Genomic DNA, 15205 nt, shown 5'->3' with positions numbered 1-15205 from the left:
TTTTTAGCAGTCTTTTGGTTATTTTTTTCTTTTTTCCACATTTTATTATTATCATCAGTAGTAGAAGTAGTAGTAGTAGTAGAAGTAGTTGTAGTACCCGTTTGGCGCGTGTGGAGGGCAGCATTGTGCACACTGAACCACAATTAACGAAGAAGAAGATGCGTATATCCGGTCACGTGGACCAGCCTGCCGTCACAGCTGTTAGCTTCATCCGGGGCTAGCGTCCCTGGATAAAAGCCGTTTTGTTTCAACATGGATGTAAGTCAGGCCAAACAGGAACACCTGCTCGCATTAAAAGGTACTTTAAAACTCATTTAGTACTTTAAATATTTACATTTCAATTGGGAAATTTAGTTTTAAACGTCGTAGAAGCAGACTGGTGTTCGTCATCTGGTGCTGCCTACTACCGCTCTAATTTTAGTTTATCTACGTACACATTTATGCTTATATGACAGGATGATATTTTATGTGTGTGAGCTATGGTGTGCTGACACTTCAATATGGCAGAAAGTCATTATTTTTTAGCTTCGTCCTTTGCAATAGTTATTAACACAGTCCTTTCGGCTCTCTTGACAGGCGCGACAGAAAAATAAACTTGTCATTAAGACAAGATAAGAAACCATTTATTTGTCTCGCAATAGAGACACTCATCTGTTTTATATTGCGCTTATCTTCATAATTGTGCTTATGGGCTGGTCACCAGCCAATGGTAGGATAACTGTAGACAAACAATCGCCTTTTCCCGGTCAATAGAAGGGTACATATGGAAATAATAATGCATAAAAATGTCTTTTTTTCCCCAGTAATGCGACTGACCAAACCAACTCTGTTTACCAACCTGCCAGTGACATGTGAAGCGCGAGACCTGCCAGGTCATCATTACACCTTCTTTGACAAGGCATGCAAATGCATTTGAATGTGCAGTGCCCTCCGGACCTATTGGCACTCACAATTAAGATGTGTTCTTTAGCTTACAGTAATTTATTTTGCCCCCTAAAAATATGGGAGCAAAATTACAAAAAAGAGGAAACTCCCAACCATTGATTCAAGTGCATTTATTCAGTGAGGGGGGGGGGAAAAATCTTACATTAATAATTCTTTTACATCATCATGTGTGCCTCATTTTGCCTTCGTGGTTTTCAACGACAGGTGACCTCTTTGGGCGCCTCATGCAAGACGATCCGTCCACCATCAAGGGCGCCGAGACACTCATGTTGGGCGAGATGCTCACACTGCCGCAGAACTTTGGGTGAGTCATCCAAACGTTTATGACATTTAAATTTTGATTAGATTTTCATTTTTATTACATAATATTTATTATTTTGAACTAGTCTTTAAAATACGTTTTCAAATTATTTTAATTCAATTTAGGTTTATTTAGTTCATTTAAAATCTCAACTGAAGTTAGGTTGACGTTTAATATTTTTTATTGTATTCTCATTTATTTTGTATTTAATTACTTTAATTCATTGTATTATTATTTTATTTCCTTTGGATTTCTATGTAAACATTTCATTCAATAAAAATTTAAAAATCAAAATATCAATCGAATTCCTGTCATCTCCTGGTAGCAACATCTTCCTGGGTGAGACCTTTTCCAGCTACATCAGCGTGCACAATGACAGCAGTCAGGTGGTCAAGGATATTCTGGTTAAGGTAAATCAACAGCAAGAATGGGTAAGATAAAGCAATTATCCTCCTCAACCTCCATCGGTGCCATGTGCTCCTCCGTAGGCCGACTTGCAGACCAGCTCTCAAAGACTCAACTTGTCAGCATCCAACTCAACTGTGGCTGAACTCAAACCTGAGTGCTGCATCGATGATGTCATCCACCATGAAGTCAAAGAGATCGGAACACACATGTGAGCCATCTGACCTTAATATACAATTCAAAAAAAATATTTTTTGGGGTGGTGGCATCCCGGATTGATCTGAGGTTTGTCCGGGTTTTTTTTTGGATTGTTTTTTAGGGTTAAAAAATGTTTAGAAGCATGGCGGTGTGATTTGTACACTATTTTTTGTTGCACTTGCGTCCGCTAAATGGTGGCCTTTGTGTTTGTTTGCAGCCTGGTGTGCGCCGTGAGCTACACCACACAGTACGGAGAGAAGCTCTACTTCCGCAAGTTCTTCAAATTCCAGGTGAAGCAGTTCACTTAACGCGTCCTTGAGGCATGTCATAAGCACCCGCCATAAGCACCCAACGGAACACTCCTTCGTTGCACCGTCATGCTTTCTTCCTTTCTTTTTTTTTCTTTTGTTTTTTTGTTCTGCTGCCGAGCGATGGAGACGTTCAGTCTACATTCTCTCTTCAATCAGGTCCTCAAGCCCCTGGACGTCAAGACAAAGTTCTACAACGCCGAGGTACGTTCCCCATCTAGTTAGTCCATTCGCTTGTTAGCCTACATCACGTTTGGCATGTGTTCATTGTGTCCTTTTATGTTCATTTTCTCCATTAGAGTGACCTCAGTTCCGTGGTAAATTGCTTTCCTTTTTCTGTTCTCATCGCCTGTCTTTTTCACGCCGCTTGCGGGTGGAAGCAAACAACAATGGCAGTAATATTCAACTGAATTTTTATTATTATTATTATTAAATTGACGTAACCGCTAGCTGGAAGAGCACAATTGGGAAGCTTCCCATTGTTGTTGTTTGCACACACACCTTCGCCACACTTCCTTTTGCACGGGGTGCTTTTGTGTGCGTGCGTGTGTGTGTGAGCCCAGTATGTCTGTGCATTAGTGATTGCGAGCAAACGTGAGTCTGTGCGTGTGTATCTGAGTTTATGTATACTTGCGTGTGTGTGTGTAAATGTGATGAGCAGTGTGAGTGTTTGTACACTTGAGTGTAATTAAATGTGTTGAATTGAAATCACTATTCTAAGATCTGAATAATTGTAAATTTGATGATAAAGACAATCTGGAGTGTGTGAGGAGGGAGTGGGCCACACCGGCTTCTGCATGGAACGTCACGGCGGCCTCAGTCGGTGGCAGCTGGTGGCATGAGCTAATGCTAATGAGCTAATCTTAACTGGCTGAGAAATGTTGCGTTCAACTGCTGCTTTTGACCACGAACACCCAATCATCACACATAATAAATAAAAACAATGAAAACTTCTCAAATTAGCAGGCAGTATATTTATAGCACCAGATGATTCATTTCCATTGTCAGCAAATGAATTATTGTCATGATTTTTTTTTCTACATTGGGCCTAATGTAAATCTCTTTGTTAAATGTTCCCCATCACAATACAATCAAACTTATTAACTGGATTAAGGAGTACTTTATTGTATAGGGATTTCCCATTCCGATCACGTGATCGGAAATTGGGGTCGATCACATGATTTATAGCTGACCCGGTTTATTATTTTCTGAACATTGGAAGGTCACAAAAATACAAAACATCCAAATATATACTTCCACCCGCCCCGAATCCGTGTTGGAGACTCTGCCTCCCCATAACCGTCTGCATGCCGCCCTCTCCGCCCCAGACGGACGAAGTGTTCCTAGAAGCCCAGATCCAGAACATCACCACGTCGCCCATGTTCATGGAGAAGGTGTCGCTGGAGCCGTCCATGATGTACAACGTGACCGAGCTCAACACCGTCACGCACCAAGACCACGGGTACGGCTCAAGTACTGACACGCCTCACTGAAGTAGAAATACAAATCCTTGTGTTTTAAAGAGGGTGAGAGATTGGTGCTGATTTAGTTCCTATTTGTCATTTTCTATCTTTCCTTTCTTCCACTGTCAATTTTTACTTGGACGACTGCATCAAATTGTGTTTTCAGATTTTTTTTTCCAGTGTAGTCTGAATTTTTGTTCTTTTGGTCCCTTTCTCCTCAGGGTGTCAACGTTTGGCAAGATGTCCTACCTGCAGCCGATGGACACGCGCCAGTACCTCTACTGCCTGACGCCCAAGCCCGAGTACGCCGAGAAGGCCGGCGTCATCAAGGGCGTCACCGTCATCGGAAAACTGGACATCGTGTGGAAGACCAACTTGGGCGAGCGGGGACGTCTGCAGACCAGCCAGCTGCAGAGGATGGTACTCCCCAATCGACCCGCCCCAACCCAACCCCCTAAAACCAGATGAAACATTTCAAGGGGCTTATCCTAATAAAACTCTGCAACCCTGTTCCATATCTATACCGTATTTAATGTAAATACCTCTAATGGAGCACATTTACATCATAGTTCATGCCTGTACACCTCTAATTACGATATTAAATCATTTATTCACCTAATGTCGCAAATTTAATAGGGCCTATCTGGTAACACAGCCAACCAATTTAATTGGCCGGTTGCGCATTTAAAATGGTCAAAAAGATGACAATTTTATTCATTTTAATGTGTTAACATTACAACGTAAGACAAAGATGATGGCAATTAAAGAAAACAAAATACTTTGTTAGAAAGTTTAACAAATACGAAAGGACTCAAAATGTATAATTGCCTAATAGATGCCACAAGGAAGCAGCAAAGCGCGTTTTATTAGACAGGGCTCTGGCCTGACTAAATGAAGGTGACTCCCCTCAGTTCGTACATTCTACATTTTCATCCGATTTAATTAAACTCCCTCATTTGGCATGCTTTCATCATAATTCACATTCTCATCCTATTGAATGTTTCTCATGCCTGTGTACTTTCAGTGTAGGCTATCATTTCTCTAATTGTATACTGAACGCGTGTGCCAGGCTCCAGGCTATGGAGACATTCGCCTCTCCATGGAGGTCATTCCCGACACAGTCAACCTGGAAGAACCTTTTGACATCAGATGTAAAATCACCAACTGCAGGTCAGGAAACAACAATCGGGCAACTTCATCTGACCTCGCACCTCCTCAACACTCACACGGGATTGTTTGTGTGTGCACGCGTGTAGCGAAAGGACCATGGACCTTCTCGTGGACATGATCAACACTGCATCCGTCCACTGGTGCGGCGTGTCTGGTCGACCTCTGGGCAAGCTGAGCCCCGGGGCGTCACTTTCACTCCCCCTCACGCTACTGGCGTCTGTCCAGGGACTCCAGGTACAGTGCAACTCGTATGCAAAACCATTTGAAAATGTATTCCGTATACTTGATAAGGAGTCTCCTAATGACTGAGACATGCCTAGAAGTTGTGCTTTGTAGTGTGACCAGTGCGGTGCAGTAGTTCACTTGTCAGGTTTAATTATGAGGAAGCCAAAAGTGGCACTAGTTGGTATCATTGTTCTACTAGTGAGTGCGCTGAATTGTCTTGCTAGTGAGGATTAAAAGTGTACTAGTACATGGACCCGAAGCTGGAAATCAAGGATATGGAAAAACATTTTGTTTTTTTTATTTGTTTCAGACTATTTCCGGTCTGAGGCTTACAGACTCGTTCCTGAAGCGTACGTACGAATACGACGACGTGGCTCAAGTGTGCGTGGTTTGTCCGTCCTAGCGACTGACTTTTTAACTTTTTGGGGTGTTTTTTTAAACCAGCTTTATTTACAATGGACTGATGGTGTGCTTCACACACTGCACACTGTGTTTTAATGCTCATTGAAATGGTTGTGAATAATGAGATTCTTTGAAAATGTGAATATGTGTTAATAAACTTGCCGAATTGCGGAGATGTTTAAATGCAATTCACAAGAGTTCTGTCTTTTAAACAATATTGTAAAAGATGACAAAAGAGTTGGTTTTCATAACATTATATTTTTATTGGAAGGAAGCATCTTCCTGGCCCAGCAGTGCTGATTTGAGCAGCTGGAAACTAGAGTGAGCTAACTCCATGTTTTGTCCAATTTTGAGGTAAGTGCAGAAATTCGAAAAAGGGTGTAAATTCTTGATGACTTTAGGTCTAAATCAAAGTTTCATCACAATTTTGACAAATGGGAGCCCAATATTATGCTCAGGATAAATAAAAAATTGAAGCTTGGGTGTCGGTCCATCTCCAAGTTAGCTTCAGTGAATGTAATTTCTCATTTTTCTTGAAAAAGTGAAAGACTAGACAATTGTTTGGACTTGGACCAGTAAGGGACCAGTAATGCACGAAATCTTTAGTTGGCAATCATTATGCACTAACAATAAAACTTCACTTTCCTGCAAAATGACTCAAAATGGAGTTAGCCCACTGCTGGTCTTGCTGGCTAGTTTCCATAAAGCTTCTGATGCCAAATACCAGTTTGAAAGCATGCAGGAGGAGCAACCTTACATTTATACAACATACACACATTTTTTAAGTGTTCATTATTCTTGATTCTTTTTTTTTTTCCTTATTTCGTGGCGCTAAAGTGCAATGACAATGTCACAATGCAGGCGTGTCAGTCACATGACTAAAAAGCAACAGTAGACCTCACGTGATGCAGTGGTGCCTTGATTTACGAGAAGAATTTGTCCCGTTCGTTTTACTTGTGTCTCAAATTTTGGTTTGGAAAATACAAAGCAAGGGGGGAAAAAAAAATCCACAAGTCAAAAATCAAAGTGCCACTGCACTCATGTCATGTCTTCCATACAGCTGTCAATTATCTCACAGGGTCCAGCGTAGGAGAGTTGGCTCAGTTAGGTGTGGCTGTAATTTTGGAAAGGGGCGGGGATGATCTTTAAAAAGCTGAACGTGTGGTAATCGAACACACTCACCAACCTGAGGCATCACGAGTGCTCCTCGGCGCTGCCGCTGAACGATCGACTCCGGATGTGATTGCGTAACTGTTCGATGAGCTCAGGGTTCTGCTGCTGGATCTGCTGGGCAAACTGCTGCCCCCTGGTGGAAAAGGACAAGCAACACTTATTGGGGAGGGGGCGTCGTCATGCTCCTGCCATTCATCCACAGTTAGTATCTCTTGGAACTAACAGGTACTATTTCTGGAACTATCTATTTTAATTAGCTACGTGACTGTAGAGGTAGTGTTTATTGGTCCAGAAGTTGTCCTTACGCTTCAATCAGACTGGAAATGTCTGTCAGACCTCCCACTCCGGCGGCCGGTCCTCCCACAGCGTTGGCCATCATTCCCGACATTCTGACAATGACGACGAGGAAGTGAGACGCGAAAAGCTAAGCTCATCTCAAAGCTAAGACAGAGCTAGCGCCAACACTCACAGCTGCTGCACCTGTTGGTTCTGCATCACACTGGCTGCCTACCAACACAGGAAGAAAGCATGTCTGTTATTGTTTTGCTTTGTGACAATCGCAACGACCGTATAAGAAAGACCTTCGCTTACCATGCTGATGAAGGCAGGGTTGTTGATTAAACTGGCCATGTCGAATCCCAAACCTGCGGCTATCTACATACACGGGACATGAGGAGGAGGAAGAGTGTGGCAACAAATAAATGAGAAAGTACATAGAAAAAGATTACATATTTATTTATGCATTTTATTTACATTTTGTTCGATTTTATCATCATTGTATTATGATGTCTTGCACTTACGGGACTGCTAACTTCCTTCTGCTTCTGCTCTGCCACCTTCAGGTTGGACTTGTAAGTGTCGTTGTCCGGGTCCAGCACCAGTGCCTTCTTGAAGTAAGAAATTGCCTCGGGGTATTTGTTCATGGCTGTTAGTGCCAGGCTGCGAGCACACAAAATCCCAAACACGGTTATTTTTAAGTGTACAATTTATGTTCCTTTTTGGGGGGCGTGTAATTTTTTCCTTGACTTACCCCATCCTGCCGTATGCTTTGCTGTAGCTGGGATCGATCCCGATGGCTCGCTCGCAGTCGCCCGTCGCCTCCGTGTAGTCGCCCAATTTACTGTGAGCGGCCGCCCTGCACGACCACAGCGTTAGCATTAATTAGCATTACCTAGCCTGAGCGTGACCGTAACTCGTGGCTAAAACCTGTTGCAATAGTAGACAGCGTTCCTCAGGTCCAAGTCGATGGCCTTGGTGTAGCACTCCACCGCGCAACGGTAGTTTTCCTCCTTCATGTGATTGTTCCCTGAAAATAGACGATTGTGTCACTGGCCTTTTTGAATGGTCAATTCCAGATGCATGCAGACCAATCACATAGGTTGGAACATCAGTCGACCAATCAAATTGTATCTTTTCACCTTCGTTCTTGAGCTGCTCAGCTCGTTCGGCATCTTCGGGCGACGGCGTCGTCGCCGGCAAACTCAGGTTGTCGTTCTAAGGGAAATATGACAAAACGATTGGTCATCAAGTGGCGGTGATGATTGGTTTTCATTGGTATCGCCAACATCCCGGCAACGGAATCTTGTAATGTGAAACAAAATGGACGCTCACCTTGAGCAGAGAGTTGAGGAAGACCTCCATGAGAGGTTGCGGCGCCACCAAGTGGCTGTCGCTAGCGCTGATCTTAAAGGTGGTCTCAAGACATTGGATGGCAACTGCGACAAAAGCAGACTTTCATGCCGGTTCTGATCACCATTACCAGGCGTCCACCGTACCTTCAAGGCTCTCCTGCTCGTCGGAATTCAATGTGCCGCCATGTGTCTGATCCCGTAGGAACTGGATGATAGAAAACGCCAGGCGCTTCTCCACCGCCATGTTTCGCGACAAACTGCACACACACGCACACACCTCAAATTTTACTTTGATGATAACTTGTGAGTTTCGCTACTCACTACTTTTTTCAAATTTGACTTCCGACATGGCGGGCGAGTCCAGCGGTGAGTGACGTCACGGGAAAGAAATTAATTCAATCACATCTTTAGCCTCATAGCATAACTACCTCAATCATTTTGAACTGTCCCAAAGTGAGAGAATTTAAACTGAGTGTGCCATTCTACTGAAGTTTAGCTCCATAAGCACAATTAAACGTAATGACGTACAGACGATCCTGGTTACGTGGTGATGACATCAACGGTAGCAGGTGCAAACCAGTGCACGCGGGAAAGGTGGTCACGTGCGGCAAGCATACGCATCCGCACCCTATCCTTCCTCTCGACGAGTATTGACACACGGGTTGTGACGTCACCGAGTCGCATGTAATTTTAGGGTTGATGCACAATTCTTCTTAGCCAAGTGCAATGGCTAAAATGGGCGTCTCTGCCTCGGCCGAGCACGATTCCTCGCGACGCGACGGTCACACGACGAACAAGGAATGCATAGCAGCGACAAACAAATCCGAATGCCAGCATGGTTGATGAAATCACGTCAAAAGATGTTGTTTGCGTCATTCTCTTACCCGAGCCGTGGCCGCTCAGCAGTCGCCGTTACTCGCGCCCGGGACTGCTAGAGAGCCTTGTTCTCCCGTGCTCATGAACGTGCGCGGGCGCTCATACCGGAAGTGACGGCGAAATAAGAGTGCGTGATTGACAAGCTGCGACTGTTGCCGCGACGACGGCCTGAAAAGTCGTCTGTTTTATTTTCCCAGTTATTTATGTTTTCATTTTCAATTATGCTCATCGTGCACACACACACACACAATACTGAAGACACACTACTTGGCGTATTGCACTAAACACACAACACACGTACAAAGTAACACACACTACACAACACACTACATAACAGAGTAACTACTGAGGATACTATAAATGTATTCCTCCTTGCACAATATGCACAACGCTTACACACACTGCACAACGCTACACATTGCATGGCACACTCACTATGAGTTTTGCTCGTGCTCACAAAATAATGCAACACAACCCAAATACTGTACTACATAACTCACAACACAAAAATTGAACGTCACACACTACACATTGCACAACATTCACTCTGCTACAGTAGATAACATACATTACACACAGACAAACTTTTTTTGCACAACACATGCACGCTACTTGACTAATATGAGCTACTAAACGCGCACTATAAAACACACATGCACTCGGGCAGCGTAGAATGACACTAGCATGACCTAGCAAGAAGGTTAAAGCCAAAGTGTGTGCGGGTGCCTATATGGTGCTTATTATGAGGTGCGTGATGTAGCGTGTAAGGAACAATCAGTAGTAATCATTTGACGAGTGTGTAAGCTTGTTGTAAACACGTCGTTGCAATTAATCAGCAGTCATCTTTTAATGACCGCCGTTTTTGCAGTCCTGGCGAGGTGTCATGTTCCTCAATGTCCGACTGCAACCCGACCCATCGCAGCGGGGGGGGGAATCGGTCGCCGCTTAGCACGGAAAGAATTCTGAGAGCCACATTCCAGAAATATGCCGTCCGTCCGTTGAGCACCATGACCCTTTGCGAGCGGAGCGTCTGTCACTCTGTGCAGAGACCCCGTGTGGAGAATGACTATCCTCAACGGCACGGCACAGCGTCCCGCACGGGCCTACACTCACAGTATCCCGCTGAGGTGGGACCGGTCGCCAGAGGATATCGCCGCAGACACCGAACGCTTGATCGGCACTGTGACTAAGGTCTACGACGAGATTGGGCGCCTCTGCTTGGACGCTGTCTCCGTTGAGAACACGCTGAGGGCACTCGCCAACATCAAGATCCATTACGCAGGTCAGCCCACAAATGCTTCTTTTGTGTTCTGCTACTTTAGATTTTTTTCAATTAATTGGGCAGTTATCGTAGTCACAAGACACACCACACAACACGCCGAAACACACTTAAGGGTGAGTCGAAACCTTGCAGGTTTCCCCAAGTGTTCCTTGTGGCTTGCTGTCGCTTGTCCCCAGCGCGCCGTCACGCTTTGGACTTCCCGCAGTACGTGAGCCCGTGTCGGGCCGTTCGATTGGCCAGCGCCCAGGCCGACAAACGTCTCTGCCACTTGGACGTGGAACTGAGCATGAGGCACGACGTCTTCCTCCGAATCGCCGCCTTGCAGGTTGTCAAGCCCCAAAGGTGGTCGGTCAATCCTGTCGAGTTGCACAGCGACGCTCCCTTGACACGAGTTGCATTTTTGTGAGCAGAAGAAGCTCCCGGACGAAAACGTGTCGCGGGAGGAAAAACGGTTCTTGGACCGACTGGTGGCGTCGGGCAGGCGGAACGGACTACATCTGTGTGCAGAGACAAGAGAGGTGACGCCATCTTCCAGACTGCTTGCTTGTTCTTCTTTCTACAAAATTGGTTTCGGCCTGACTGATGGGCCTCAAAGTGTTTTGAAACCCTAATTCCAGGCTTGTAAACTTGAACTAATTTCAAAACCCTACCCCAGGGTTGAAACCGTAATGTGAAATTCTATCCCAGATTGGAAACTCTTCATCCCCTTTTAGAACCCTATCGCTCATTTGAAACCCCTACCCCGACCTGGAACCCCAACGCTGTCTTGAAGCCCTACTCGGAAACCTTAACCTCTTTGAGACTTTTTTTGTCATCCAAAGAAAATCCAAAAAACATCCAAGCTGATCTCCGAGCTCTCCATCGAGTTCAACAAGAACCTGAATGAGGACAACACGTTCCTACTCGTCTCGCGGCAGCAGCTGGGTCGGTAAACGCGTACACACACTGCACTTACACACTTCATACAAACGCGCGTTACTTCTTTCACACACACATTTACGGTGCCTTGACTTGTCTTTTGCCCTGCCTAGACGGTATGTCCGAGAGCTTTCTGTCGGGTCTGGATGCGGATGAGGCGTCCGGTGCGTACAAGGTGACTCTGGCCTATCCTCACTATTTTCCCGTCATGAAACGTTGCCGCGATCCCGAGACACGGCGGAAGATGGAGACGGCGTTTCACAGCAGGTGCAAAGAGGTAACAGAAGTTCGGCAAAAAGCCAAAGGAAAAAAAAACACATCCTGACTAGAGACCCGACTCAGTGAAAGCCTGTAATCTGGTCTTCAAACCAGATGTTGTGGGCCACATCAGGCCCCTGGGCCTCGATTTTGACACCGGTGCTTTCTGCATACTGACTGATGATTACAAAAACATGTCCATTAGGTGAAATTGGCTGGAAACCACAACCCAGGCGTTTGAAACTCTACGCCCGTCTTGACACCCTAACTCCGACTTGAAACCCTAGACCCGCCGACCTCACTCTGAAACCAAACCCAGCTTCAAACGCCATTGTGGATCTCTAATCTAATCCAGTTATCCGTATGTGATTTGTCTGGCAGGCGAACACGATCATCCTGGAACGTTTGGTGGCGCTGCGTGCCGAGTTGGCAGCTCTGCTGGGCTACAGCTGCCACGCCGACTACGTGCTGGAGGTCAACGTGGCCAAGAATGTCGCCAACGTCGACGCCTTCCTCAGTAATTCATGATGACATTAGCTCACGAACCTTAAACCAAACACTCATGTGCTAAAATACTTAAAAGTTGTACTCCCGACTTTGACTCCCAAACTAAAACACCTACCCTAACTTGGAACCCTGCTTTGAAATTTGAACCTAGACTTAAAACCCAAACTTCAAAACAGTAATCGCGGCTAATTTGAAATGAACTTAAAAACCTTGAACAGGCTTAAACCGTGATTTGAAGCTCGAATGCTCTCTTGAAACCCTATCTCTGTATTAAAAGCCTCATTTCTCACCTTAGCTCATTTTAAACTCAAATTTCAAATCCTAACCTTTGTTTCAAACCCTACGCCTTATTCGAAACACTAACAGACTAGAAACCGTAATTTGAAGCCCTACCCCTTATATTTGATACCCTACTTTTAAACCCCAACAGAGGTCTGAAACTTTTAAAGTGAATCTCCAACCCTTGTTTGAAACCCAGACTCTGGATGGAAACCTTACTTTGAAACTCTGACAGAGTCTTGGAACCCTGACAGTCTTGACACCTTTAAACAATAAAGCTGTCTTCAAAACCTAACCCTGTTTGAAACCCTTTTGGGAGGCCCTAACTCACTAAAACCCTAATTGGACACTATTTTTAAACCATACTTTGAAACCCTACCTCGAGATTGGAGCCCTAATTTCAAACCCGAAACGTTATTTGAAACCCCAACAAGGGTCTTGAAACCCTCACTTGAACCCCTCCGCTTGTTTGAAACCCTTTTTGGGGTTGAAATGAGCACCTAAACTCCAATTTTAAAATGATCTCGAACCCCACTGATGTGAAACCCGACCCCTTCTCCATCCTAGATGCCCTCCAGAAGACTCTGGAGCCGGTTGGGGCGCGGGAGCGGAAGTACATGATGGCGTTGAAGAAGCGCGAGTGCCTGACGAGCGGTCGGTGTTTCGACGGCCGTCTGAACGCGTGGGATCTGCCCTACTACATGGACCAAGTCGAGCGGCGCAAGTTTGCCGTCGACAAGGACAAACTTCTTGAGTACTTCCCGCTGGACGCAGTCACGGAAGGCCTCCTCGGGATCTACCGAGACCTGCTGGGGCTACGCTTCAGCCGGGTGCTGTCGGCGTCCGTGTGGCAACAGGACGTCCGCGTTTATGATGCCCATGACGCTGACACCGGCGAGGAAATGGGACGCTTCTACCTGGACCTGCACCCCAGGTGGGGCCTCAACACTCATCCGGTTCCTTCCCAAAGTGATCACGTGTTTTGTTTTCACGCATACTGCATGTGACTAAGTCCCACCTCTCCCGCTAGGGAGGGGAAGTACGGCCATGCAGCGTGCTTCGCCCTGCAGCCCGGGTGCAAGGGCGCCGAAGGAGGGCGACTCCTCCCCGCGGCCGCTTTGGTCGCCAACTTCACCAAACCGGCCGGGGGTCTGCCCTCACTGCTGCAGCACCACGAGGTGGAGACGTACTTTCACGAGTTTGGACACGTCATGCATGAGATTTGCTCCAAGGTGAGTGCATAAAATGATGTTGTGGGCCACATCAGGCCCCCGGGCCTCGATTTTGACACCGGTGCTTTCTGCATACTGACTGATGATTACAAAAACATGTACATTAGGTGAATCAAATTCTCTCCCAAATTCGATTTGATGCCTTGCGAAGGTGACCTTTTCGGAATTCAGCGGCACGCAGGTGGAGACGGACTTTGTGGAGGTTCCGTCTCAAATGCTTGAGAATTGGGTGTGGGAGAAGGAGCCCCTGAGGAGGATGTCCCGCCACTACAAGGACGGCTCGGCCATCCCGGAGCCGCTGCTCGACAAGCTCATCGCGTCCAGGGTGGCCAACACGGGTCGGAACCACGCTCGATTGGCAAACTCGGACGGGAACGCCACAAAGTTTGACGTCTGCGCTGCCATTTTTTTTTCAGGGCTGATGAACCTGCGTCAGGTGGTCCTCAGTAAGGTGGACCAATCGCTCCACACCAACGCCACCGCGGACTCGGCCGCAGTGTTCGCAAAATTATGCCAGGATATCCTGGGTGTTCCTGCCACAGAAGGTCCGTGTCATCTCTCCTTCGGTATTTATTTCAGTCTGTACATTTGACCTTTTACTGAAGGAGTTGAATCTCCACATCACCTTGGACCAGAATTCTTCTTCTTTTTTTTTTCCGAACGAATATCAGTGCTTCTACTTAAGTACAGAGTGTGAGTACCTCTGCCAACTGTGATGGCAGGCACCAACATGATGGCCAGCTTCGGCCACCTGGCAGGAGGATACGACGGCCAGTACTACAGCTATCTGTGGAGCGAGGTCTACTCCATGGACATCTACTTCAGTCGCTTTAAAAAGGAAGGAATCCTCAACCCGAAAGTGGGTACCAATCCAAAACATTCATTTTGGACCTCAGTGAACACTACATTGTCTTTGATGTGCCTAAAACCACACGTGTCGAGTTCGGTAATGTTGGTACATATAAAAATTGTGGCTCAATTTCCAGTGACAACTCATCTAACGGGTTAGTTTTTTCAATCAAATAATCAGACTATAGTGGTGTGAAAAAGTGTTTCTAAATGCCAATTTATTAAGGCACACAAAAATAAAATAAATACCTGTCCCTATGTGAAAAACGAATCCCCCCCAACCCCCTTGTTAAATCAATGTTAGCTTCATTCATTGTCTGCTTGTCAAACAGGTAGGGAAAGAGTACAGACGCATCATCCTCGAGGCGGGAGGCTCAGTAGATGGCATGGACATGCTACAAAGCTTCCTTGGCCGAGCGCCATGCCAGGACGCCTTCTTCCAGTGCAAGGGACTGATAAGCCCTTCCAACGCCACATTGTGATGCAAAAGTTTTTAAAGTACCCAAATTGGGTGTGAGTGTGTGTGCGTGCGCGTGTATGCGTGCATTTCATTTCATATACTGTATTTGATGTTTACATATGATGTTTGCAAAACTTTTTGAAGATGCGATTGTATTTTAAGCTTTACAAAGAACACAATTGGTCTTTGACGACTACAATGTCTTTGATATTAATGAAGCACATTGAAAAGATTTTCTTTGGGTTTACAAAAACATAGTCTTCTCTGAAAGTATTTACAAAAACGCATGAGGACAATGAAGACCCTTGATTGTCTTTCATCTT

The 15205-nt window shown here is 45.7% G+C and overlaps 3 protein-coding genes across 7 annotated transcripts; 2 read left to right on the top strand and 1 right to left on the bottom strand.

The window, feature by feature from the left end:
• Positions 1-138: 138 nt before the first annotated feature.
• On the top strand, positions 139-5881 carry trappc13 (trafficking protein particle complex subunit 13). Of its 3 annotated transcripts, XM_052051640.1 has the most exons (13): positions 139-298; positions 804-872; positions 1150-1249; positions 1572-1656; positions 1735-1862; positions 2067-2139; positions 2317-2361; positions 2457-2474; positions 3486-3619; positions 3842-4040; positions 4690-4790; positions 4877-5024; positions 5326-5881. In XM_052051640.1, the coding sequence occupies exons 1-13, from the start codon at positions 253-255 to the stop codon at positions 5416-5418; spliced, it is 1239 nt and encodes a 412-aa protein (XP_051907600.1). In that variant the 5' UTR covers positions 139-252; the 3' UTR covers positions 5419-5881. The 3 variants fall into 3 exon arrangements, with proteins under 3 accessions (XP_051907600.1, XP_051907601.1, XP_051907602.1); XM_052051641.1 differs by lacking the exon at positions 2457-2474; XM_052051642.1 differs by lacking the exon at positions 139-298 and having other exon boundaries at positions 804-898.
• sgtb (small glutamine rich tetratricopeptide repeat co-chaperone beta) lies at positions 5656-9213 on the bottom strand. Of its 2 annotated transcripts, XM_052051690.1 has the most exons (12): positions 9106-9213; positions 8366-8478; positions 8202-8305; positions 8009-8084; positions 7797-7896; positions 7621-7725; positions 7391-7529; positions 7182-7244; positions 7060-7097; positions 6896-6979; positions 6604-6723; positions 5656-6531 (listed from the first exon to the last, which is right to left on the bottom strand). In XM_052051690.1, exons 2-11 carry the CDS (start codon positions 8463-8465, stop codon positions 6612-6614), a joined length of 921 nt encoding a protein of 306 aa, XP_051907650.1. In that variant the 5' UTR covers positions 8466-8478; positions 9106-9213; the 3' UTR covers positions 5656-6531; positions 6604-6611. The 2 variants fall into 2 exon arrangements, 1 of the variants encoding a protein (XP_051907650.1); XR_007959860.1 differs by lacking the exon at positions 5656-6531 and having other exon boundaries at positions 6678-6801; positions 6832-6979.
• On the top strand, positions 8485-15081 carry nln (neurolysin (metallopeptidase M3 family)). 2 transcript variants are annotated; one of them, XM_052051543.1, is made up of 12 exons: positions 8485-10379; positions 10556-10704; positions 10790-10897; positions 11201-11303; positions 11411-11574; positions 11937-12072; positions 12909-13275; positions 13372-13573; positions 13725-13911; positions 13990-14118; positions 14296-14432; positions 14755-15081. In XM_052051543.1, the coding sequence occupies exons 1-12, from the start codon at positions 10160-10162 to the stop codon at positions 14902-14904; spliced, it is 2052 nt and encodes a 683-aa protein (XP_051907503.1). In that variant the 5' UTR covers positions 8485-10159; the 3' UTR covers positions 14905-15081. The 2 variants fall into 2 exon arrangements, with proteins under 2 accessions (XP_051907503.1, XP_051907504.1); XM_052051544.1 differs by having other exon boundaries at positions 10235-10379; positions 10585-10704.
• Positions 15082-15205: the final 124 nt, after the last annotated feature.

The sequence above is a fragment of the Hippocampus zosterae genome, chromosome 18 (genome assembly GCF_025434085.1).
Source record: "Hippocampus zosterae strain Florida chromosome 18, ASM2543408v3, whole genome shotgun sequence".
Classification (NCBI taxonomy): Eukaryota; Metazoa; Chordata; class Actinopteri; order Syngnathiformes; family Syngnathidae; genus Hippocampus; species Hippocampus zosterae.
This window is presented reverse-complemented; position numbering and strand designations above follow the sequence as displayed.